Genomic DNA, 27,402 nt, shown 5'->3' on the forward strand with positions numbered 1-27,402 from the left:
ATGTGAAGAATCGATTATTTATAAATGTTATGTACAGTTAAATTATGGTAAAGAAGAAACAACTAATTTTTGCAAGCAATTATCAATTAAAATTAACTGAAATGGAACAGGCAGTTCTAAAGAGGCATATATTTTGAATTGATTGTATTATAAAATGATTGTTACCAAACTTGAAAGCGACGAATGCAACTAATATTATGCAGTTATTGATAAATCTGTTCATAGTTTACGTTCAATTGATGTATAGTTCCTTCACATGCAGACATAGGTTTTTTGAATGACAAATGAAATAGTCACTTGGCAAGATTTTCAGTTAATTTTGTATCACATTCACCAAATTTGATAACATGAGCAAACGCAAGGGAGAAATTAATTTGTAGATTTATTTGCTCATGTCAAATTTCAAAGCCTTCCTTTGAAACTAATATGCTAACCTATGAGGAGGATTTTGTAGCCAGTTTAAAGTGGACATTTGGTAGGTTATCAGAATGAACTCAGAATTTACAAATGAAATATGGAGAAATGTGATGTTTCATTTAGTTTAGAGATATAGCGTGTAAACAATCCATACCGATCACGATAAACCATACACTAGTTCTATCCTACACACAATGGACAATTTAGAGGCCAACTTACAACCCTGCATGTCATTGAGATGTGGTAGGAAACTGGAGCATCCATGCGGTCATGGGGAGAGTGTACAAACTCCGTACAGACAGCACCCGTAGTCAGGATTGAACTTGGCTCTCTGGCGCTGTAAAGCAGCAACTCTACCACTGCGCCACTGTGCCGCCTGTGATTCATTTGGACAAAATGTAGTTTAAGTTGCAGGTGATTTATTGAATTGAATGATACAGCATGGAAACAGGCCCTTCGGCCCATAGAGTTCATGCCGACTTGTGATCACCCGTTCACATACGCTTTGGAACATAGTGACCACAATATCAAACGTTCTAAAAGTCTTCTTCACATTAACTTTTTATAATTGGCTTCAAAGCCTCTTCTAACTAGCCTGTGAAATCTCCTTCACATTAACTTCTTATAATTTGCTTAGAAACCTGTAGATTTGCTGATATTTTATCAGCATTCCAGAATTTCGTATATATTTAAGTTGAGCAAAATAGGAATAAATGAAGATGGGTAAGCTCAGTGTTAATTGGCCAAAAAGATGGGTAGTGAGGGCAAGTTTAACACATCAGTATGTGGTAGAGATGTTTGGCTCAGGAATGTTTGCACATAGGGACATCGACATACTAAAACTGTCGTTTGTTTGTTTGATTGTTCCTGAACTACAGCCAAAACGTTACATGATAGTGTGACAATTGTAGGCCCACCTTACTCACCGTCGTCCCTTTGGTGCTAATGGAAGAAGTTTCATTGAAATCGGTGTATATTTTTTAAGTTATTCACATTTTAAAGTTTAAATCTATCTCCTAGGGAGGGGGGTGTAGGGGGGAGGGGGGGAGGAGAGGAGAGGGTGCTGCACCAATGCAGGAGAGATTTGGGCCCCAACAGGTCCACTTGGTCTTAGATATCTAAAGATGGAGTTTACAGGTCATTGTTGGAACGACTTATCAGACTCACTGATTAACACTGATAACCCCTGGAGTAGGGCAGTTTCAAGTGTCTCCCCATAAAGGTTGACCGCGCATTCACCAAATAAACCTATATATGCAAGTGGACTATTTGCAATGAATCAATGTTGCAGCCCGTTAAGAAGAAAGGATAGAGTTTCTCGGTGAACTTGTCCGTGAAAGTGTACAGATGTGACATGTAATCGGCATTGTACAATGTCACCTGGCCAGCCTCATAGTTCAGGTAGACGCCCAATCTCTGGGGTTTGACTGGAACAGGGAGGGCAGTACGTGGTGAAGACATAGTGGTATATTCCTCTCCCAGACGCCACAATACCCAGGCTCCGGATTTCTGCTCCGGTGTGAACTCCGCTTTCCTCGGTACCGATGCCTTTACCACTCCCACACTCCACATAGTGTTCCTTCCGACCTCTACCTCCCAGTAGTGGCTCCCAGTGTTGAAGCCCTGAGAAGCCAGGACACCGTGCCACTGCACAAATCGCTCTGGTCTGTCAGGGACCATCTGTTTAGCACCGAGTCTGATGGCTGTCAGGTCACTGGACAGGATGAGTCTCGGATGCGCAGTGTTCGGATTCAGCTTCAGTTTGATCGGGACTGAAGGGGAGAAAAAGGTCTGCATGGTGAATTCACACGATTTGCCAATCAAACATTTTGACACATTGCTCCCCCTCTCCCCATTCGTAACAAGTACAGAGTCCCTCTTGTCCTCGCCTTCCAACCCATCAGCCATCGCATACAACATATAATCCTCCAACATTTTCGCCACCTCCAACAGGATCCCACTGCTGGCCATATCTTCCCATCTCCACCACTTTCTGCTTTCCACAGAGACCGTTCCCTCCAAAACTCCCTGGTCAGCTCGTTCCTTCCCACCCAAACCACTCCCCCCCCCCCAGGTACTTTCCCCTGCAACTGCAGGAGATGCAACACCTGTCCATTTACCTTCCCCCTCGACTCCATCCAAGGAACCAAACAGTCTTTCCAGGTAAGGCAGAGGTTCACCTGTACCTCTGAGGATGTAACTAGGATAATTGACAGGGGAGAGCCGGTGGATATAGTGTACCTTGACTTTCAGAAAGCCTTCGACAAGGTCCCACATAGGAGATTAGTGGGCAAAATTAGAGCACATGGTATTGGGGGTAGGATACTGACAATGTGATCATGGATCGAAAATTGGTTGGCAGACAGAAAGCAAAGAGTGGGGATAAATGGGTCCCTTTCAGAATGGCAGGCAGTATCGAGTGGGGTACCGCAAGGCTCGGTGCTGGGACCGCAGCTGTTTACAATATACATTAATGACTTGGATGAAGGGATTAAAAGTACCATTAGCAAATTTGCAGATGACACAAAGCTAGGTGGCAGTGTGAACTGTGAGGAAGATGCTATGAGGTTGCAGGGTGACTTGGACAGGTTGTGTGAGTGGGCGGATGCATGGCAGATGCAGTTTAATGTGGATAAGTGTGAGGTTATCCACTTTGATGGTAAGAATAGGAAGGCAGGTTATTATCTGAATGGTGTCAAGTTAGGAAAAGGGGACGTACAACGAGATCTGGGTGTTCTAGTGTATCGGTCACTGAAAGAAAGCATGCAGGTACAGCAGGCAGTGAAGAAAGCCAATGGCGGCACGGTAGCGCAGCGGTAGAGTTGCTGCTTTACAGCGAATGCAGCGCCGGATACTCAGGTTCGATCCTGACTACGGGTGCTGCACTGTAAGGAGTTTGTACGTTCTCCCCGTGACCTGCGTGGGTTTTCTCCGAGATCTTCGGTTTCCTCCCAGACTCCAAAGACGTACAGGTATGTAGGTTAATTGGCTGGGTAAAATGTAAAAATTGTCCCTAGTGGGTATAGGATAGTGTTAGTGTACGGGGATCGCTGGGCGGCACGGACTTGGTGGGCCGAAAAGGCCGGTTTCCGGCTGTATATATATGGTATGGTATGGTATGGTATGGAATGTTGGCCTTCATAACAAGAGGAGTTGAGTATAGGAGCCAAGAGGTCCTTCTGCAGTTGTACAGAGCCCTAGTGAGACCGCACCTGGAGTACTGTGTGCAGTTTTGGTCACCAAATTTGAGGAAGGATATTCTTGCTATTGAGGGCGGAATGGCGGGACTGTCATATGTTGAAAGACTGGAGTGACTAGGCTTGTATACATTGGAATTTAGAAGGAAGAGAGGGGATCTTATCGAAACATATAAGATTATGAAGGGTTTGGACACGTTAGAGGCAGGAAACATATTCCCAATGTTGGGGGAAGTCAAGAACCAGGGGCCACAGTTTAAGAATAAGGGGTAGGCCATTTAGAACGGAGATGAGGAAAAACCTTTTCAGTCAGTGAGTTGTAAATCTGTGGAATTCTCTGCCTCAGAAGGCAGTGGTGACCAATTCTCTGAATGCATTCAAGAGAGAGCTAGATAGAGCTCTTAAGGATAGCGGAGTCAGGGGGTATGGGGAGAAGGCAGGAACAGGGTACTGATTGAGAATGATCAGCCATGATCACATTGCTGGCTCGAAGGGCCGAATGGCCTCCTCCTGCACCTATTGTCTATTGCATTTTTCATGGTCATCTTAATATAGGCCAGTTACTCCAAATTATTTCAAAATTCCAAATTATGAAATGATGAAATTCCAAATTATGAACTGAATTTAAATGACACAGTTTCCATCGTGTGATATGAAGCTGATAGCAGCAATGCTTAAACTGATGGAAGGCAGAGATAAGGTAGACATTCACAACCTTTTTTCCCCAGGGTGAAAATGTTGTGGACCACAGGACGTGGCTTTAAGGTGAGAGCGATGAAGAGCATGTTGCTGGATGAGATGGTGGAGGCAGACACAATAGTGTCTTTTAGAGAGGTGCATGGATAAGCAGAGAATGGAGGTATAGGTTTCAGGTAGAGAAGATTAGTTTATCTTGGCTTCATTGTCGGCATGGACATTGTGGGCTGAAGAGTCTGCTCCTGCACTGTACTGAACTCATTAAACTGTTAGTACAGGCCCCAGGATTACCAGCCGTGTTACATATCTGGTGTATCGCTACTGAACCTGTGGGCTGGCCTGGCCCAAATGTGTAGGAAGGACCTGCAGGGGTTAATTTACACTGAACATAGACACAAGCTGGAGTAACTCAGTGGGTCAGGCAGCGTCTCTGGATAAAAGGAATACATGACGTTTCAGGGCGAAACCGTTCTTCAAACTGGACCAAATGTGTCAATTTTTCCTTATACCTCTATCAAAATCTCTTCCATATTTCAAACACCATAATTCCTCGACTCTACCGGAAGATAAGTTTACCTGGATTAATTAGCTTCAGCATCCGTTTCCACAGGCTGAACTGAAAGGGGCCGCTGAAATCATCTTGACTGAGGTCAATGGAAACTCTGGTGGGTCTTTGGAACTGCATGTTTTCACACCTGTGTTGGAAATAAAAAGTATCGCTGAGATGCAAAAGTAGAATGATACACCATATCTATGATCTCATTTATATACTTGTCAGCACTGCCCTCAACTTCTGACTTTTCAGAGACTACTATCCAAGACTTAGGTCATAGGGAAATATGAACAACATATATAAGAAATATATAAATCAAGCTATTCTATGTGTTGATTGGGGATAGTTATTGACCAAGGAGGAATTCTCGGTTGGTTTTTATAGTATTCTGCAAGGACTACCTCAGAAAGCAAATGGAGACCTCAACCAAAAGGCAACACTTCTGATAGTATTGAACTCCCCGTACTGCATCCCAAATCTTGGACTTTCCACTCAGCACTTTAATTTCATGTTTCATGTATCTTGTGTTTTATGTTGTATTTTGCTGGCAGACCAATTTCTCTCCTGGGATAAGTAAAGTTCTATCGTATTGTATCATATCGCATCCCTTGCACATGAGACATTGGTTTTTATTATCCATTGCTAGTAGCTTAACAGCCACCAGGTATTAACCTTCTCCATGGGTAATGGATATTCCTTCTGAACTGTGTGTCTTAGAGGAATTAAATGTGAGGATATTGGAGAAGGTGTGGACAAGATGTACAATAACAGTGCTTTGGTTACATTGATTAGAAGGACTGGAGCCTCAGGGGCTTCCCAGGTAACGATCACATGACCGAGTGAAAGACTGATTTCTTGCAAATCCTCCCATGCGTTTTCAATGGATTTTTTAAGCCAGGAATAATTATAGAGATATAGTCCTGAAACAAACCTTTTGGCCCACCAAGTCCACGCCAGCCATTGATCACTCGTTCACAATTGTTCAATGTTATCCCAATCTCCCATCCAGTCCTTACACCCTTGTGGCGATGAACAGAGACCAATTAACCCTGCCCGTCCTGCTGAGTAACTCAGTGGGACCGACAGCATCTCTGGAATGAAGGAATGCATGGCGTTTTGGGCTGAGACCCTTCTTTAGACAATTTGTCTGAAGAAGGGTCGCAACCCGAAACGGCACCCATTCCTTCTCCCCAGAAATGCTGCCTGTCCTGCTGAGTTACTCTAATATTTTGTGACTATCTTCGGTTTGAACTAGCATCTGCAGTTCCTTCCTACAAAGAGAAAGTACAAGCTCCCCACAGACAGCATCCGAAGTCAGGTTCAAAACAGGTCTCTGGCGCTGTCAGGCAGCATCTTTACCAGCTGCACCATAGTGCTATCCTCAGCAATAATAAATAAGAATAAACCAATACACCTTGCACTTTAAAGATACAGTGCGGAAAAAGGCCCTTCGGCCCACAAGTCCATGCCGCCCTCCGATCACATTAACACTATCCTACACACTAGGGATAATTTACTATTTTACCAAAGCCAATTACAAACCTCTACATCTTTGGAGTGTGGGAGGAAACCGGAGCACCTGGAGAAAACCCACATGGTCACAGGAAGAATGTACAAACTCCATACAGCAAGCACCCATAGTCAGGATCAAACATGGGTCTCTGGCGCTGTAAGGCAGCAACTCTACCGCTACACCACTGTGCCACACCAATAATGAATTTTTCATGGTATTCATTAACTAATGAATAATAAGGGCTTTCTCCATCGCTGCTCCCACCCTCTGGAACTCACTACCTCAAACCATCAGAGACTCCTCCTCACTCACCACATTCAAAACATCACTGAAGTCTCACCTGTTCAACACTGCCTTCAACCACTGACCGTCACCTCACCTTATTCTTCCTTTTCTGTTCGTTTATTTATTTATTTTTATGTCTTACTTAACCATGTAAAGCGTCTTTGAGTGTCTAGAAAAGCGATATACAAATGTAATGTATTATTATTATTATTATTAATGGATCCAATGTATATTCCATTTGTTTGATCACAGGTAAAATTAGGGTTATTATTCAATGATTCTAAAGAACTTTAGCAAGTATATTGTGGGATGGCCATGGAAAATTACTGTTTCTGACTTGCTGAATAATTGACTTACAGACATTTCTGAAGAATGAAGCCCTTACATAAGCTGGGAGAAGAGAAGGTTGAGGAGAAATGTAATTGATTATGTGAAGTAATGAAGGGTCTGGATAGATTTGATATTGAAGGACTCTTCGCATTGGTGGAATGGTAAAAGATTATATGTAACAGGTATACAATGTAGGGGAAGAGTACTAAGAACAACAAAATGAAAAATGATTCTAACTTCCACACCAGGCGCAGCGGTAGAGTTTCTGCCTTACAGTGCCAGAGACCCGGGATCAATCCTGACTATGGGTGCTTATCTGTATGGGGTTTCTACGTTCTCCCCGTGACCTGCGTGGGTTTTCTCCGGGGTCTCCAGTTTCTTCCCACACTCCAAAGACATACAGGTTCATAGGTTATTTGGCTTCGGTAAAAATGGTAAATTTGCCCTAGTGTGTAGGATAGTGTACAAGGATCGCTGGTCGGCATGGGGTGAAGGGCCTGTTTCCAAGCTGTATCTCTAAAAATCTAAAAATGTCTCAGCCTGCACAACCACCCCTGCCTTTTGGACATCCCTTGGCAGTTCTTCTGATGGACATCATTTCATTCTAAACTAAACTAAACTGCTGGCATGTTGTCCAAATCTGGAACATACGGATGCAGAATTGGTGGAGACATGTTTCACTGTAGTCTTTGAGGGAACTGGATAAACATATTCTGGAAGCAAGTTAGTAAGGCTGCAGAGAGCATGCCTGTAGGTGGAACTAGTGAAACATAGAAACAAAGAGCAGTAGGTGCAGGAGTAGGCCATTAGGCCCTTCAAGCCAGCACCGCCATAAATGGCTGATCATCCAAAATCATTACCACATTCCTGCTTTTTCCCAATATCCCTTGATTCCTCAAGACTGAAGAGCTAAATCTAACTCTCCCTTGCGTTAGAGATTGGTAGCTAATGTCTGGTGTTGTGGGAATTACAGAGACAAGGCCTGAAGAGGATCGGAGCTGGGAACTGAATATTCAGGGTTATACATCCTATCAAAAAGACAGACAGGTGGACAGAGGGGGTGAAGTAGCTCTGTTGGTAAGGAATGAAATTCAGTACTTTGCGAGGGGTGACATAGAATCAGAAGATGTAGAGTTATTGTAGAACTGAGAACTTGTAAGGGCAAAAAGACCCTAATGGGAGTTATCTACAAGCCCCCAAACAGTAGCCTTGATATAGGGTGCAAGTTGCATCAGGGGTTAAAATCGGCATATATCATGTAACAAAGGTAATGCTACGGTGGTTATAGGAGATTTCAATATGCAAATAGACTGGGAAAATCAGGTTGGTACTGGATCCCAGGAAAGGGAATTTGTCGAGTACCTCCGAGATGGAATCTTAGAGCAGCTTGTACTGGAGCCTACCAGGGAGAAGACAATTCTGGATTAGTGTTGTGCAATGAGCTGGATTTGATAAGGGTACTCAAGTTAAATTAACCATTTGGAGGTAGTGACCATAATATGATAAGTTTTCATCTGCAATTGGAGAGGGAGAAGCTAAAATCAGAAGTGTCAGTGTTGCAGTTGAACAAAGGGGACTATGGAGGAATGAGGGAGGAACTGGCCAAAGTTGACTGGAAAGGGGCCCTAGCAGGGATGACGGTGGAACAGCAATGGCAGGAATTTCTGAGAATAATCCAGAATTTGCAGGATCATTTCATTCCAAAGAGGAGGAAAGATTCTAAGGGGAGTAAGAGGCAACCGCGACAGACAAGGAAAGTCAAGGACAGGAGAAAACTAAAAGAGAAGACGTATAACATAGTAAAGATGAACGGCAAGCCAGAAGATTGGGTAACTTTTAAAGAACAACAGAAGGTAACTAAAAAGGCAATACTGGGAGAAAAGATGAAGTACGAAGGTAAGCTAGCCAAGAATATAAAGGAGGATAATAAAAGCATCTTTAGGTATGTGAAAAGGAAAAGATTAGTTAAGACAATTGTCGGTCCCTTGAAGACAGAAACAGGTGAATTTATTATGAGGAACAAGAAAATGGCAGACGAGTTGAACAGGTAATTTGGTTCTGTCTTCACTAAGGAAGACACAATCTCCCAGATGTACTAGGGGACAGAGGAACTAGGGCGATAGAGGAACTGAAGGAAATTCACATCAGTCATGAAATGGTGTTGGGTAGACTGATGGGACTAAAGGCTGATTAATCCCCAAGGCCTGATGGTCTGCATCCCAGGGTACTCAAGGAGGTGGCTCTAGAAATCGTGGATGCATTGGTGATCATTTTCCAATGTTCTATAGATTCTGGATCAGTTCCTGTGCATTGGAGGGTAGCTAATGTTATCCCACTTTTTAAGAAAGGAGGGAGAGAGAAAACAGGGAATTATAGACTAGTTAGCCTGATAGTGGTAGGTTGGAAGATGCTTGAGTCAATTATTAAAGATGTAATAGCGGCGCATTTGGCTAGCAGTAACAGGATCGTCCAAGTCAGCATGGACTTACGAAGGGGATATTACGCTTGACTAATCTTCTGGAATTTTTTGAGGATATAATAAATAAAATGGACAAGGGAGAGCCAGTGTATGTAGTGTATTTGGGCTTTCAGAAAGTATTTGATAAGGCCCCACACAGGAGTTTAGTGGGCAAAATTAGAGCACATTGTGGTAGGGTATTGACATGGATAGAAAATTGGTTGGCAGACAGGAAACGAAGTGAAGGAATTAACAGGTCCCTTTCAGAAAGGCAGGAAGTGACTAGTGGAGTGCCGCAATGCTCGGTGCTGGGACTGCAACTATTTACAATATATATTAATGATTTAGATGAAGGAATTAAAAGTAACATTAGCAAATTTGCAGATGACACAAAGCTGGGTGGCAGTGTGAAGTGCGAAGAGCATGCTATAAGGATGTAGGGTGACTTGGATAGGTTGGGTGAGTGGGCAGATGCATGGCAGATTCAGTATAATGTGGATAAATGTGAGGTTTCCACTTTGGTGGCAAGAACAAGGCAGCAGATTATTATCTGAATGGCATCACATTAGGAAAAGGGGAGGTGCAACGAGACCTGAGTGTCCTAGTACATCAGTCACTGAAAGTAAGCATGCAGCTACCGCAGGTAGTGAAGAAAATTCAGTGGAGGCCGATACACTGGATGCATTCAAAACAGAATTAGATAAAGCTCTTAGGGCTAGCGGAATCAAGGGATATGGGGAGAAGGGAGGAACGGGGTACTGATTGTGGATGATCAGCCATGATCACATTCAATGGCGGAGCTTGCTCGAAGGGCTGAATGGCCTACTCCTGCGCCTATTTTCTATCTATCTACGGTATGTTTGTTTCCATGAAAACATCCAGCGAATTGGCTTCTGTGGCAGAGAATGCCATAGATTCACAACTCTCTGGGTGATAAAGTTTTTCCTCATCTCAGTCCTAAATGGCCTGCCCCTTATTCTTAAACTGAGACTCCTCGTTCTGGATTCCCCCAAAATCGGGAAATATTTCTCTGCATCTAGCCTGTCCAATCCTCTAAAAAATCTATATGTTTGTATAAGATCCATTCTCATCCTTCTAAATTCCAGTGAATAGGAGCTCAGTCGACCAATTCTTTCATCATGTCAGCCCCGCCATCCCGGGGAATTAACCTGGTGAACCTACGCTGCACTCCCTCAATAGCAATAATGTCCTTCCTCAAATTAGGAGACGAGAATTGCACACAATATTCCAGGTGATGTCTCACCGGGACCCTGCACAACTGCAGCAGGACCTCATTGCTCCTAAACTCAAATCCTCTCGCAAAGAAGACCAACATGCCATTAACCTCCTTCACTGCCTGCTGTACCTGCATGCTTACTTTCAGTGACTGATGTAAAAGGATACCCAAGTCTCTTCCTAATCTGACACCATTCAGATAATAAATTGCCTTCCTGTTCTTGCCACCAAAGTGGATAACTTCACATTTATCCTCATTATACTACATCTGCCATGCATCTGCCCACTCATCCAACCTACCCAACTTACACTGCAGCCTCATAACGTCTTCCTCGCAGCTCACACTGCCATGCAGCTTTGTGTCATCCACAAACTTGGAGATGTTACATTTAATTCCCACATCTAAATCGTTAATATATATTGTAAATAACTGGGGTCCCAGCACCGAGCCTTGCGGCACCCCACAAGTCACTGCCTGCCATTCTGAAAAGGACCTGGTAATTCCTACTCTTTACTTCCTGTCTGCCAAGCAGTTCTCTATCCATATCAATATCCTACTCCCAATACCACGGCCTCTAATTTTGCACACTAGTCTTTTGTGTGGGAACATGCCAAAGATGCACGATATCCACTGGCTCTCCCTTATCCAATCTACTTGTTACATCCTCAAAAAAGTATGTGCAAGTAGATAATGGTTTGTCTGGCATCATGTATGGCGTACACATTGTGGGCTGAAATGCCAGTTCTTGTGCTGTCTGTTCTATGTATCTTGCCCTGTCCCCTTCCATCTACATCCCTCCCTTTTACTTTGCATTTCACCCATCCTCTCTTCTTATCTGACACATGTTTGTTGCCTTTTTATCTCCAGCCTGTATCACTTATTCCACTACCAATAAAACCCCCGCCCAAACTGTATCCACCTATCACTCGCCAGGCTTTGTCCCACCCACAACCCCATCTCAGCTTTCTCCCTGCTATTACAATCAGTATGAAGAAGGGTCCCGACCCGAAATGTCGCCTGTCCATTCCATCTACAGATGCCGCTGAGTTCCTCCACCACCCTGTGTTTTGCTCAAGATTTCAGCATCTGCATTTCCGTGTGTCTCCTGTCTTTGTTCTGGATTTCCAGCCCCTAAAGTTTTTTGCTCCAATGAATCCAAGTATTCATTCACTTTGCCTGCCATCCGTATCCAACAATGCAAAGGACTACAGGTGGAATGGGTTGCATTACAGAATATATAATTGTCAGCCAAATATGGACAATAATGCACTTACCGGCCAAGAATATTTTTAATATCCTGAAAGAGAGAAGATTGTTTTAGTTTTAGTTTTTAGTTGTGGAGATACAGCAGAGAAACAGGCCCTTCGACCCACTGAGCCCACACCGACCAGCGATCCCCGCACATTGACACTATCTTGCACATACTGCTGACCAATTACATTTAAACCAAGCCAATTATCCACAAAATCGTGCGGCTTTGGAGTGTGTGGGGAAACCGAAGATCTCTGAGAAAACCCACGGAGTTCACGGGGAAAACGTACAAACTCTGTACAGACAGTACGCGTCGTCAGGATCAAACCCGGGTCCCTGGTGCTGTGAGGCAGCAACTATATCGCTGAACCACCAGTAAAAGGGTGGGCCTTTTATTACAACATTGCATTACAAAGATCTGTCAGAAACTTAAACAATGGTAAAAATGCATTTCCAATATTATTGTGTAAGAACTGCAATTTGACTTTACACTGAGTCACAAGATTTGGACACAGAATAGTTTCAATACCGAACTCATAGTTCAAAATTCTCGGTGGAGGGCATGTCGATAAAATGGCAGCATTTAAGTGGCTTTTAGATAGGCACATGTATATGCAGGGCATGGAGGGATATGGATCATGTGCAGGCTAAAGAGATTAGTTTAGCTAGGAATCATATTCAGCTGTGAGATTGTGGGTTGAAAGGTCGGTTCCTGTGCAATGTTCCAAGTTCTATGGTCTATTAACAGAAAAACTTAAAATTGAAGCTCACAGACCTATGAGGAAATGATTCTTTGGTGCAATAAACCTCTATTATTTCACGGTGCGACTATTTGGAAGTCCTGATGCATCCAATTTGCCACATCACTTGTTGATTTCCCTGTTCCTTTTAACACACCAGGGTCTTAGTCGCCACTGATAGACACAAAAGACGTACTCCAAAGACGTACAGGTATGTAGGTTAATTGGCTGGGTAAATGTAAAAATTGTCCCTAGTGGGTGTAGGATAGTGTTAATGTACGGGGATCACTGGGCGGCACGGACTTGGAGGGCCGAAAAGGCCTGTTTCCGGCTGTATATATATGATATGATATGACAAAATGCTGGAGTATCTCAGTGGGACAGGCTGCATTTCTGGAGAGAAGGAATGGGTGATGTTTCGGGTTGAGACCCTTCTTCAGATTGAGAGTCAGGGGAGGGGGAGATACAGAGATAAGAAAGTATAAGGTGTGAGAACGAGACATCAAAGGGGGTGGAGATCAATGAAAATGTAGAATAGATCATTGTTAGCGAGGAGAAGGTAACAACAAAGCAATCAGAGATAAAATGTAATCAGGGACAGTCAGACTGGTTGGAGTACTGGGAAGGGGGAGGGATGGAGTGAGAGGGAAAGCAAGGGTTACTTGAAGTTAGAGAAGTCAAACTATCTCCGGTTTAAACTAGCATCTGCAGTTCCTTCCAACTCTTAGTTGCCATTCTTCCTTCAGCATTCTGGTGCTAAAGTTCCACACTCACAGAGCAGCACAGCACAATACTGGAGCAGGCCCTTTGGCCCACAATGCCTGTTCCAAGATAAACTAATCTCATCTGCCTGCACGTGACCATGACGTGCCTGTCTAAAAGCCCATAAACACCAGTATTGGTCCTGCATCCACCACCATCACCCCTGGTCCTGCATTCCAGGCACCAACCACCCTCGCCTGCCCCACACACCTCCATTATATTTTGTCTCCTCACCATCAAGCTAGGCCCACTGATCTTTCATATTTCCACCATGAGAAAGGGTTCTGAATGTCTACCCTATGGATCTCTTAATTTGATCTACTTACAGCAGTCCAGAGAAAACACCGACAGTCCAGAGAAAACTATCCAAGTTTGTCCATCTGAGAATCTATGCTATTAGCTGATATAGTCAATTAGAGATATTGTATTTTGTTGTAGTAAAGATGATTTATTTTGTTGTTTTTGTTAATATAAAATGAATGCTTATTTTCAGTGGAAAGCAGTAAGATGGATGCTTGTAGCAGAAATGTTATCCTTGGGAACAGAATGTGTTTGTCCCTTTACGAATGATAAGGAGTGTACAGAAGAGGTGGGGCTATTGTCCTTAAGTTACTCTCCCACTACTCTGTCTGACTGTGTGAGTGCTGTGTATTGAAACGATAAAGCAAGGTCGTGCAGCTGCGAGATTGCTCGTCTATAGAGATAAATAAAGTTTCTTTCTTAATAACAACTCCTTATATGGGTGCGTGTGAAAGTAGGAAAAGTTTTGAATCCACTCTAGGTAAATTGATGCGTTTCCCCAAAAGCATGTGACTTATATTAATGGTTTGGTTTCTGAGCATGTGACCTGTATTAATGATTTTGTTTTCTCTGTAGCCATGGGAATTGTATTAGATTTGTAATTGGTCCTTAATTTTATCTTTTACGCCCCTTTTTCCTTTCTGTATAAAAAAGTAAACAATCGTGGAAAAGTGGTTCTTCCCCTCCCCTGAGTTGAGATCTTTTCAGACACTAGTGTTGTGTGTGGAGATCCTCACGGGAAGATCCCCATGGTGGAATAAATCTGATGTGCTCATCCAGTATTACGTGTGATTATTCAGACTGAAGGTAAAGAACTTGATTTAACACATCCTCTTCTGATACTAATTCCCTGTAATCCAGGCATCATTCTGGTCAACATCTCGTGCATTCTCTCCAATGCCTCTACAGACTTCTTATATTGGGGTGTCCAGAACTGCACACAATACTCCAAATGAGGTCGAACCAAAGTGCCAAAAATCTGCATTGTGTCTTCCTGACACTTATACTCAATGCCCAACTAGTCTTTTCCTTTTCACTGGCTTGCAGAACTTGAGTCTAACATGATTCTGTGTGCTGATCGTGTCTATAAGCTTGTGATGGTGCAAGAGGCAAGATTTTCACTGCATCTGTCCCTCACTGTATTCATATGACAATAAGCTCAACTTGACTTAACCAGTTCTCCCTTAAAACTCACCTGGGCCCCACTCCCCATGCTTCCTTGAAACTTGCCTCGTTCTGCTTCCAGTGCTCTGTTTAAATGTACCTGGTTAACTGGAATAGAACTGGAAAAATCTGGAGTAACTCAGCGGGCCAGGCAGCATCTCTGGAAGAAAGGAATAGGTTTGGGGTCGAGACCCTTCTTCAGACTGAGAGTCAGGGGAAACGGAAATGAGAGATATAGAAGGTACATAGAAGAAATGAATGAAAGATATGCAAAAAACGATGATCGAGGAAAGGTGTCGCTCACAATGGTCCATTGTTGCCTGTGGGGTAGGTGATAACGAGTTAACTGGAATGTTTATTGTTATTCCGCATATCATCTGTAAACACTGATTTAAAACAGTGCAAAACACAAAGTGCCTGAGGAATTCATCAGATCATGCAGCATCTGTCGAGGGGGAAAGGAAACATGATGAATTGGGTCAGAACCTCCTCTAGAGTGATTCAGACCTCATTAGTGTACATATTGCTGTTATGTCAGTAGGTGAAGCAGCACGTTTGATGGTGCTGTTATATCAGCAGGTGAAGCAGCATGTTTGATGGTGCTGTTATAACAGCAGGTGAAGCAGCATGTTTGATGGTGCCGTTATAACAGCAGGTGAAGCAGCATGTTTGATGGTGTTGTTATAACAGCAGGTGAAGCAGCATGTTTGATGGTGCTGTTATAACAGCAGGTGAAGCAGCATGTTTGATGGTGCTGTTATAACAGCAGGTGAAGCAGCATGTTTGATGGTGCTGTTATAACAGCAGGTGAAGCAGCATGTTTGATGGTGCTGTTATATCAGCAGGTGAAGCAGCATGTTCAATGGTGTTTGACCTGCTGAGATATTCAAGAACTTTGTATCCTCTTGTGGAAACCAGCATCAGCAATTTCTTGTTTCTACATTAATTAAGTGTGTTGGAGTATTAATGAATATGATCCAAGAGTCTGGAAAAGCTGCGATATTGGTTTAGAGTTTAGAGATACAGCCCGGAAACAGGCCCTTCTGACCACTGGGTCTGTGCCGACCAGCGATCCTCGCACATTAACACTCTCCCACACACACTTGGGACAATTTACATCTCTACGAAGCCAATTAACCTACAAACCTGCACGTCTTTGGAGTGTGGGAGGAAAGCAAAGTTCTCGGAGAACATCCATGCGGTCACAGGGAGAATGTACAAACCCCATACAGCCAGCACCCGTGGTCGGGATCGAACCTGGGTCTCTGGCGCTGTAAGTGCTGTAAGGCAACTATACCGCTGTGCCACCGTACCACCCATTCTGGAACTGATGCTGCCAAAGTTCTGAATGTGGACTGATGGAGTTCTCTACTGTACATTGGGTTTTAGAATCTGAATGGTAATGGCATCATGTTTCCCATGTAAACAATAGACAATACCTGCATAAACTCTGCATCTTCCAGACTCAGTTTTTCTTGCATGTCCAAGATTGCTTTCTTAAGTGATGCATGCTGTTCGGAGATTTTCTTTAGATTTTCATCTTTTTGTTGCAATATGGCATTTTCCTTTTGCTCCAGTATTGTTTTCAGCTTTTTCTCTTCCTGGTGCAGAAACTGGTGCAGTTCTTCGAACTTAGATTCAATGTTCTTCTGCAGAGCCGCAGATTCTTTCTGATGGAATAAACAACAGGTGGATTTACCCAGTGCAAGGTGAGAAGTTCATGGGTCGTGGAGCACAGAACAGGAAACAATACAGCATAGGAACAGGCTCTTTGTTCCACCATGCCACAGCTGAACATTATGCTAGGTTATAACTGAAAACACACACCTCCAGATTCAGGGACAGTTTCATCCAGCTGTTTCCACGCAACTCAACCATCCTCTCACGAACTAGAGACCGGTTCTGACCAACCATCTACCTGATTGGAGACCTTTGAACTATCTTTAATCGGACTTTACCTTTCTTTTTATTTTAGAGATACAGCGTTGAAACTGGGCCTTTGGCCCACCAAGTTTGTGGTGACCAGTGATCACCCACACACTAGCTCTATCCTACACACTGGGGACAAATTACAGAGGCCATTTAACCTATAAATCTGCACATCTTTGGAATGTGGGAGGAAACATCTTTAAGGTGAGAGGAGCAAGTTTAAGGGAAATGTGCAGTGCAAGTATTTTTATTTACGCAAAGGGTGGTGAGTGCTTGGAATGTGCTGTTGTAAGGGTGGTGAGACAATAGACAATAGGTGCAGGAGGAGGCCATTCGGCCCTTCGAGCCAGCACTGCCATTCAATGTGATCATGGCTGATCATTCTCAATCAGTACCCCGTTCCTGCTTTCTCCCCATACCCCCTGACTCCGCTATCCTTAAGAGCTCTATCTAGCTCTCTCTTGAATGTATTCAGAGAATTGGCCTCCACTGCCCTCTGAGGCAGAGAATTCCACAGATTCGCAACTCTCTGACTGAAAAAGTTTTTCCTCATCTCTGTTCTAAATGGCCCACCCCTTATTCTTAAACTGTGGCACCTGGTTCTGGACTCCCCCAACATTGGGAGCATGTTTCCTGCCTCTAACGTGTCCAACCCCTTAATAATCTTATAGGTTTCGATAAGATCCCCTCTCATCCTTCTAAATTCTAGTGTATACAAGCCTAGTCGCTCCAGCCTTTCAACATATGACAGTCCCGCCATTCCGGGAATTAACCTAGTAAACCTACGCTGCACGCCCTCAATAGCAAGAATATCCTTCTTTAAATTTGGAGACCAAAACTGCACACAGTACTCCAGGTGCGGTCTCACTAGGGCCCTGTACAACTAAGTGCTTGGAATGTGCTGTTGTAAGGGGGGGGGGGATGGGTGGTTGAGGCAGATGCATTAGTGGCATTTAAGAGGCTTTTGGACAGGCGAGTGAACGGTGGGATATGGATAATGTGCAGGCAGATAAGAGTTGGTCCTGTCATTATGTTTGGCAGACATTGTGGGCCAAAGGGCTTGTCCCATGTTCTGGGATGGTGATGACTTGACACTGTGGTGCAGATTCAATCTCCTTGTTTACAGTAGGCTGTGTTGAATAGGTTCATTAACTTGACATCATTAAAAGGAGTTGTATTATATGGGAAGTGAATAAGGTTCTGAGTGGAGTTGTTGACAGGATATGTTGTAGGAAGGAACTGCAGATGCTAGTTTAAACCGAAGATAGACACAAAACATATTTCATTATCTCTGTATCACCCTCTCCCCTCATTCAGTCTGAAGAAGGGTCAAGACCCAAAACGTCACCCATTCCTTCAGACAGAGATGCTGCCTGTCCCACTGTTACTCCAGCATTTTGTGTCTGTCTTGTTGACAGGATACTTTCTCTGGTTGGGACAATCTAGAACAGGATAGATTCAGCCAACAGCTTTACCTACTGAAGGAGGGAATGAAGAAAGAAATCTGAGGAATGAGCCTGAAGAAATGTCCTGATCCAAAATGTTACCTATTCATTTCGTCCGCTGATGCTGCCTGATTCCCTGAGCTCCTCCAGCACTTTATGTTTTGTCCAAGATTCCAGCATATGCAGTTCCTTTTATCTCCAAGGGAAAGGGAATGATTTTTGTTTGCTCAAAGGTTTGTGAGCCTCTGGAACTCTTCAGACTGGAGAGATGTCATAGATGAATTGATGTAATAGGTACGGTAGCGCAGCGGTAGAGTTGCTGCTTTACAGCGAATGCAGTGCCGGAGACTCAGGTTCGATCCTGACTACGGGTGCTGCACTGTAAGGAGTTTGTACGTTCTCCCCGTGACCTGCGTGGGTTTTCTCCGAGATCTTCGGTTTCCTCCCACACTCCAAAGACGTACAGGTATGTAGGTTAATTGACTGGGTAAAAATGTTTTTTTTTTAAATTGTCCCTAGTGGGTGTAGGATAGTGTTAATGTACGGGGATCACTGGGCGGCACGGACTTGGTGGGCCGAAAAGGCTTGTTTCCGCGCTGTATATATATGATATGATGATATGATAATAGAGAGAAGTCAAAAGTTATGACTAGAAAGGTGGACAGGCTTGATGGAGCACATGGAGATACAAGGAAGTGCAGATACTGGAATCTTGAGCAAAATGCAAAGTGCTGTCGGAAATATACATCGTGTAAGATTTGAGAAGTTTTCCCTCATTCTGAAAGCAACACAAAACCAAAGAGCTGCAGTTTGGACATTTTAAACGGGAGACTGGGGCTGATAGCGGAGAAAGGCTGCGGTCGGTTTTTTCCAAGGGATGTCACAATCTGTGGGTCCTAAGATGGCCGCAGGACCTCGTGACCAGCCACAAAAGCAAAAACCTTACAGCCCAGTCTCTAGGTTTCTGCAAAGCCACGGCCAGAACAATGGATGGGTATTGGCCATGCAGAAGCTTGCGAAACCAGGTCGAAGTCCAGACACTGGGGCACTGACATCAGCATACTCACAATGCCCCAAGCCGACCTACACAGTTAATCTCGTTAAGGGGGCACAATAGCCCATAGAAAACTACCTGGTAGGTGATGGGAAACCAGTTAAACCCATCACCTTGCAACGAAATACCAATTAACACCGTCTGGCCATCCCCGGTATCCCCGGACATAAGCGCAGATCAGAGAGAAAACTCATACATATCTTTTTAAACAAAGAGATTCCAAGATCTGGCGGGAGATAGGACGGGTCAGAAATAGTATAACTGGCCACGACTTTTGGGTTTTAAACGGAAGAAGAAAACCTGCAAGGAACGCAAGCAGGCAAGAAAACGAATGCAGGAGGAAGAAAAGACAGACAAGAAGAACGGATGCAAAGAGAGAGGAACAGGCACGCAACTCGAGGAGAAATACTGCAAAACCAACAGCCAGTAACCCCAGTAATAGCCCCATGGTGAGCATGCACCCAGATCTTGCATATCCTGGACATAGTTTAGTGTAGAGGGGAGGGTGGTTTGAATAAACGTTGGGTGTGTAAAGAAATATGTGTTGGTCAATTTTGCGATGTGTCGTACGTTCCCCATCTTACAGTCGTGTATATGTCTTGTAGAACTGTGTGTTTAAGAATTCAGCGAAAAAGGTATTCGTGTATATGTCTTGTGGAACTGTGCGTTTTGTGATTCATAAGTCCAAGGTATTCATGTGATTCAATATGTGTTTAATAGATATGTCGTATAGCAATATATAAGTATTCATGGACAATAGTCCCAAGCGCTAAATAAAAGCCTTTTTCATTTAAACCCTGGTTTTCAAATCTGGTCTGGTGGATTTTTTCTGCACTATAAACGCTCCTGCATCTAAGTCCAGTGTCTAGAACCATAGGGGGTGAGTGGGTCGAACCACTCACGGGGAACCAGTGTGCACGGCCTGGTCAAGGGATCAGAGCAAGGCACGGGGACCTTTGGTCGGGCAAAAGATCGGCGCAGAAACCCCTTACAATCGCATGGGATCCAAGGAAAGAAAGCTGAATGGATAGAAAACTGGCTTCATGGAAGGAAGGAGAGGATGATGGTGGAAGGTTGCTTTTCGGACTGGAGGCCTGTGACTAATGGTGTGCCATGGGGTTTGGTGGTGGTCCCATTGCTGTTTGTCATTTATAGCAAAGATGTGGATGAGAACATACATGCAGAGGGGAAAGATTTAATAGGAACCCGAGGGGTTACTTTTTTATTCACAAAAAACTGGAGTAACTCAGCAGGTTACTTTTTTACACAACGGGTGATAGGTGTATGGAACGAGTTGCCTGAGGAAGTAGCTGAGGCAGGTACCCTTGCAACGTTTAAGAAACATTTAGACAGGTACACGGATCAGGTAGGTTTAGAAGGATATGGGCCAAACACAGGCTGGTGAGACTAGTGTAGATGGGACATGTTGTCCCGTGTGGGCAAGTTGGGCTGAAGGGCCTGTTTCTACGCTATATGACCCTATGAACTGATCGGTTCAGGAGCATCTGTGAAAGGAATGGACAAACAGCCCGAAACATTGCTTATCCATTCCCTGCAGAGATGCTGCCTGACCTGACCCACTGCATTACTCCAGCACTTTGTGTTTTGATGGACCACTTGTCTGATTCCTGCTCCCTTCCCTACGCTTCTCATGCTGTGTAGTTGGAGAAAACATCGGGCCTTTCAATGAAGGCACAAGAAACTCAGGATGCTGGAACCATGAGCAAATGATCATTGTGATCTTTGGCCTGGAATCGGAGGAAACAAAATATTACAACAGATCAAATATATAATGGAGTGAAAGGCACGGAAATTAAATATTTACCTGGTGCTAGATTGAGTCAATATCTCACATGCATGACATTGGACCGCCACACTAGTTTTTACATTAACTGTTTCATTTCCCATCTCAACTGTGCTTTGATGTGGGACCTTTAAACGGCCCTTCGTACCTTCAGTTTATTTACATCTTCTTCTTCTTCATCCTGACTTTCACAGCAATCAAGCATTTGTTCACTCAGGGACTCGATTTCTTTCCGTAGCATTCCCTGGAACAGAGAAACGCGCAAAAAAAGTCACATCGGTCTCCTGAAAAAGACGACATTTTTAAAGTCTGTTGTCAATGATCTGGAAGATCAACCCCAATTATAGTCTGGCTCAGCTGGAAGAGCAGCCTCACAGCTCCAGCCATCTAGTTTCAACCTGGTCCACCATGTTTGTCCATGAGGCGTTCTCCTTGTGTGGATTACACCCATTTGCTCGTAATTTTTTCCATGTTCCATAAAACAGGCAATCCGGCATGTTTCCAGTGACTCCAACCAATTTCTACAGATGCACCCTAGAAAGCATCGTATTAGAATGTATCACAGCTTGGTTTGGCAACTACTTTGCCCAAAACTGCAAGAAATTGCAGAGAGTTGTGATGTCACCCAGTCCATCATTCAAACCAGCCTCCCCCTCATCAACTCCATCGACACCACACTTCCTCAGGAATGCAACCAACATGATCAACATGGCTGTAGCTGCAATGTATCTGGTCAAGGACAGAATTTCCATTCATAATTATAATAACAATTAAAAAATTGGGGAAAGGGATAATTTAAGAATGTCAGAAATTGGAGCAGATTTTGATAACTGTGTCCTTCACCCGAGCACCACCCACTTCCCTTCCCCATTCTCTTGGTCCTCGTCTCTCTTAGGGGCAAATTCTCTCTTGAACGTATTTAACGACCTTTACTCCGCCACTCTCTGCAGTAAACTATTCCAAAGATTCACCATCCTCAGTGAAGAAGTTTCTCTTCTCCATCTAAACGGATGGCACGGTAGCGCAGCGGTAGAGTTGCTGCTTTACAGCGAATGCAGCGCCGGAGACTCAGGTTCGATCCTGACTACGGGTGCTGCACTGTAAGGAGTTTGTACGTTCTCCTCGTGACCTGCGTGGGTTTTCTCCGAGATCTTCGGTTTCCTCCCACACTCCAAAGACGTACAGGTATGTAGGTTAATTGGTTGGGTAAATGTAAAAAAAAAATTGTCCCTAGTGGGTGTAGGATAGTGTTAATGTGCGGGGATCACTGGGCGGCACGGACTTGGAGGGCCGAAAAGGCCTGTTTCCGGCTGTATATATATGATATGATGATATGATGATAAACGAGGAACTGCCCGTTCTTAAATAACGACCCTGTTTTTAGATTCCCCCTCAAGGGAAATCATCTTCTCAACATCTGTCTTGCAAATCCCCCTCATAACCTTCCGTGTTTCAACAAGGTCACATCTCATTCTTCGAAGCAGCAATGAATACAGACTAAACCTGCTCAACCATTACTCATAGGGCAAACACGTAATGTGAGCAATGAAACAATATGCATTATCTGGGCTGCCTCCAATGCAAGTTATCTTCTCCTTGAAGGGCCTGTTTCCCTGCTGTATCTCTAAACAAAACTAAACTGCAGATGTTAGAATCTTGAGTAAAACACTGCTGGAGGAACTCCGCGGGTCAGGCAGCATCTGGGGAAAGAACTAACAGATGGGTTTTCAGGTTGGGTCTGAAGAAGGGTTCAGAATGTTGTCTCGATGGGTGGGTATTACGTATAAGGAGTGGTTGTTTTCCCCAGAATGCCAGCAGGTGAAGGGAGATCCCATAGACGTTTATAAAATTATCAAAGGCATATGATAGGGTGGACAATCAGAACATTTTCACCACAAAAGGTAGGAAATGTCAAAGACTGGAGGCATAACTTTAGGTGAGAGGTGCAAACTTTGAAGGAGATGTACATGGCAAATATGAAAGTGGCTTTTAGGAGGCACACATTAGTATATGGGGAATGACATGGATCATATGCAGGAAGAGATTTGTGGATGTAACCCTGTCTGTCACACAGAGCACACTCCCCACCAATGACTCCATCTATACTTCAAGCTGCCTCGGAAGAGCAGCCAAATTAATTAACGACCTTTCCAAGCCTGGTCATTCCTTTTGCTCCCTGGTCCTGTCAAGCAGAAGATTCAGAAGCTTGCAAGAGAGCAACTTCAGCGTCAGAAACACCTTCTTCCCCTCTTATTGCACTTCTGAATGGTCCTTTCAAAATCTAGGCAACCGACCTGACTTTCTATCCGACCTTATTGCAGGCAGTGGACTTTTTCTGTGGAACTGTTGCATTGTTCAGTTTAATTTAGTTTAGTTATACAGCGCGGAAACAGGCCCTTCGGCCCATCAAGTCCGCACTGATCGGCGATCCCTGTACATCAGCACTATCCTACACACGAGGGACAATTTACAATTTTTACTGAAGCCAAATTAACCGACAAACCTGTACATCTTTGGCTTGTGGGAGAATGTACAAACTCATTACAGACAGCACCAGTAGTCAGGATTGAATCTGGGTCTCAGGCGCTGTAAGGAAGCAACTCTACCGGTGTGCCACCATTGCCACCCCTGATTGTAAAGCTGGGAAACGACATTCTGCACTCTGGCATCTTTCTCTTTGCTCTGGATTTTCCTCTTGTGTTTGGCTTGATTCTATTCTTTTATAGCATTATCTGATTTGATTAGATAAGCATGCAAACAAAAGCTTCTCACCGTACCTTGGTACGTGTGTCAATAATAAACCTGAACCAGAGAAGCTTAGTTTTACAGCATCATGGTCAGCATAGATATTGTGGGTTCCTGTGCTCTGTTTTTCTATGTTCTATGAAACTGTGAGGGTCAGTTCTTGCCGTGTACCTTTCTATCTATATACTAAAACTCTCGTTTGTTTGTTTGTTTGTTCCTGAGCTACAGCGAAAATGGGACACAATAGCGCGACAATTTTAGGCCCAATTTACTCACCGTCGTCCCTTTGGTGCAATGGAAGAAGTTTCATTGAAATCGGTGTTATATTTTTAAAGTTATTCACATTTTAAAGTTTAAATCTATCTCCTAGGGAGAGAGGGGGGGAGGTGCAGGGAGGGAGGGGGAGGATAAAGGGGTTGAGGGGGATGGATTGGGGTGGAGGGGAAGGAGAGGAGGGGAGGATCGAGGGGGACGGGGGTGAGGGGGAGTGGGTAGGGGGAGGAGAGGGTGCTGCATCAATGCAGGAGAGGTTTGAGTCCAACGGGTCCACTTGGTCTAGTATTCTATACCATTGTGGGCTGAATGGCCTGCTCCTGTGCTGCGCCGTTCTATGTCCAATGACACTGTGGGCTGAATGGCCTGCTCTAGTGCTGCACCGTTCTATGTCCAACGACACTGTGGGCTGAAAGGTCTGCTCCTGTGCTGTACTTTCCTATAAAAAGACACAAAGTGCTGGAGTAACTCAGCGTGTCGGGCAGCATCTCTGGAGAACATGGATAGGAGACCAAATCAGGAACATTCTAGTAGATTAGGTTAGGGGAGGTGCATGTGAACCTCTCTCTCGCTTGGAAAGTCTGTTTGGGTCCCTGGAAGGAGGTGACCTTTCTATATTCTGTGACATAGTGGGCTGCAGGGCCTATTTCTGTGCTATATTTTTCTACATTCTATGACACTGTGGGCTGAAGTGCCAATTCCTCTGCCACACTTTTCGATGTTCTGTGATACAGTGGGCCACAGGGCCTGATTCTGTGCTGTATATTTCTGTTACATAACACTGTGGGCCGAAGGGCCTGTTCCTGTGCTGTTGTATATTCTATGACACTGTGGGCCGAAGCACTGTTTTATCGGAGATAGACACAAAATGCTGGAGTAACTCAGCGGGATAGGCAGCATCTCTGGAGAGAAGGAATGGTTGACTTTTCGGGACGAGACGAATCGAAATGTTACCCATTCTTTCTCTCTAGAGAGATTGACTGTCTCGCTGAGTTACTCCAGCATTTGTGTCTATCTTTGGTTTAAACCAGTATCTGCAGTTCCTTACGACACTCTACTTTTCTACAGTCTATGATACTGTGGGCTGATGGGCTTGTTTCTGTGCTGCACTTTACTACAGTCTATGGCACTGTGGGCTGAAAGGCCTGTTCCTGTGCTGCACTTTTCTACAGTCTATGGCACTGTGGGCTGAAGGGCCTGTTCCTGTGCTATACCTTTCTACAGTCTATGGCACTGTGGGCTGAAGGGCCTGTTCCTGTGCTATACCTTTCTACAGTCTATGGCAATGTGGGCTGAAGGGCCTGTTCCTGCACTATACCTTTCTACAGTCTATGGCACTGTGGGCCGACAGGCCTGTTCCTGTGCTATACCTTTCTACAGTCTAGGACACTGTGGGCTGAAGAGCCTGTTCCTGTGCTGTACTACTCTCTGTGTCGGAAGGAACTGCAGATGCTGGTTTAAACCGTAGACACAAAAAGCTGGAGTAACTCAGCGGGACAGGCAGCATCTCTGGAGAACATGGATCGGAGACCGAATCAGGAACATCGCAGTAGATTAGGTTAGGAAGGGTGCATGTGAACCTCTCTTTCGCTTGGAAAGCCTGGAAGGAGGTGACATTTCTATATTCTATGACATAGTGGGCAGTAGGGCCTATTTCTGTGCTATATTTTTCTACAGTCTATGACACTGTGGGCTGAAGTACCAATTCCTCTGTGGTACGTTTCGATGTTCAATAACACAGTGGGCAGAAGGGCCTGTTACTGTGCTGTATATTTCTATATTCTATGACGCTGTGGGCTGAAGGGGCTGTTACTGTGGTGTACAGTTTTATGTTCTGTGACAGTGGGCCGAAAGGCTTGATTCTGTGCTGTACTTTTCTATGACATTGTGGGCCGAAGGGCATGTTCCTGTGCTGCACTTTTCGATGATATATGACACTGTAAGTCGAAGTGCCAGTTTATGTGCTGTACTGTTCTATGATCTATGACACTGTGGGCCGAAGGGCCTGTTCCGTTGCTCCATGTGCTATCACAGTGGGCCAAAGTGCCAGTTTCTGTGCTGTACTGTTCTATGTTCTGTGACACTGTGAGTCAAAGTGCCAGTTCCTGTGTTGTACTATGTATATCCAATGACACTGTGGGCCGAAGGGCCTGTTTCTGTATTGTACTGTTCTGTGTTCTGTGTGGTGGGTGAGAACTGGGTGGACAGAGAGGCCTGTCCCTGTGCTGCTCTGTGTTCTACATGGTGGGTGAGGAGATGGACAGAGAGGCCTGCCCCGTCCTGCTCTGTGTTCTGTGTGGTGGGTGAGGACTGGGTGGACAGAGAGGCCTGTTCCCGTCCTGTGCTGCTCTGTGTTCTACATGGTGGGTGAGGAGGTGGACAGAGAGGCCTGTTCCTGTCCTGTGCTACTCTCTCTGTGTGGTGGGTGAGGACTGGGTGAACAGAGAGGCCTGTTCCTGTCCTGTCCTGTGCTACTCTCTCTGTGTGGTGGGTGAGGAGGTGGACAGAGAGGCCTGTTCCCGTCCTGTGCTACTCTCTCTCTGTTCTGTGTGGTGGGTGAGGACTGGGTGAACAGAGAGGCCTGTTCCCGTCCTGTGGCAGTTCACTGTGAGCGCGGTGTCCCACCTTATGGAGTTCAGCGGCCTCGCCAAGCGGGCTGGTGGAGTGGCCGTGGTGATGGCGGGACGTGGCACACACCACACAGATCGGCCTCTGGTCATCGCTGCAGTAAACCTTCAGCCTCTCGTCGTGCTCCTGGCAGCGGAGCTCCGTCTGAACCACCGCCTCGTCCACTCTGAGCTTCATTACATTCTCCACGATGTTGGACACGAACCGGTTGTGTCTGAGCGTCTTGTCGGGCAGCAGCGCCCGGCACTGCGGACAAGTGGCCGGCCCTCGCTCCGACTGCCAGTGCTGGACGATGCAGGTCCGGCAGAAATTGTGGCCGCAGTCTATGGTTACAGGCTGGACAAAGAACTCCAAGCAGATGGGGCAAAGCGCCTCATCTTTCATGGACTGTAGCACGTCTATACTCGCCATCGCTGCTGCCCTCTCCGGGTCCCGGGCGCTTAGTTTCACTTTCGCTCGGCTGCAAAGTCGGCGATTTCCGGGTACGTTTCTTTGCACAAATCTGCAGATTTCAAAGACGGACACAACAACGCTGGAGTAACTCAGCGGGTCAGGCAGCCTCTTCCTCTTCTCCCGTGGTGTTACCCGACCCGCTGATTTACTCCAGCATTTTGTGTCGGC

General features: G+C 44.9%; 1 protein-coding gene across 1 annotated transcript; it reads right to left on the minus strand.

The window, feature by feature from the left end:
• Positions 1 to 27,402, minus strand: LOC144602790 (E3 ubiquitin-protein ligase TRIM39-like). Its single transcript, XM_078415921.1, has 6 exons — positions 26,779 to 27,402; positions 21,284 to 21,379; positions 16,343 to 16,573; positions 11,961 to 11,983; positions 4,887 to 5,005; positions 1 to 2,189 (listed from the first exon to the last, which is right to left on the minus strand). The coding sequence occupies exons 1-6, from the start codon at positions 27,190 to 27,192 to the stop codon at positions 1,666 to 1,668; spliced, it is 1,407 nt and encodes a 468-aa protein (XP_078272047.1). The 5' UTR covers positions 27,193 to 27,402; the 3' UTR covers positions 1 to 1,665.

The sequence above is a fragment of the Rhinoraja longicauda genome, chromosome 19, assembly GCF_053455715.1.
Source record: "Rhinoraja longicauda isolate Sanriku21f chromosome 19, sRhiLon1.1, whole genome shotgun sequence".
Taxonomy (NCBI): domain Eukaryota; kingdom Metazoa; phylum Chordata; class Chondrichthyes; order Rajiformes; family Arhynchobatidae; genus Rhinoraja; species Rhinoraja longicauda.

Bases quoted from the DNA above. Each gene is read 5' to 3' on its own strand.
- LOC144602790 (XM_078415921.1), bottom strand. From the start codon at position 27,192: ATGGCGAGTATAGACGTGCTACAGTCCATGAAAGATGAGGCGCTTTGC. The intron at 16,574-21,283 runs GTACGAAGGGCC...TTATTCCATCAG, and splicing joins AAGATGTAAATAAACTGAAG to AAAGAATCTGCGGCTCTGCA. The intron at 11,984-16,342 runs GTATTGTCTATT...TCTCTCTTTCAG, and splicing joins AAGATGCAGAGTTTATGCAG to GATATTAAAAATATTCTTGG.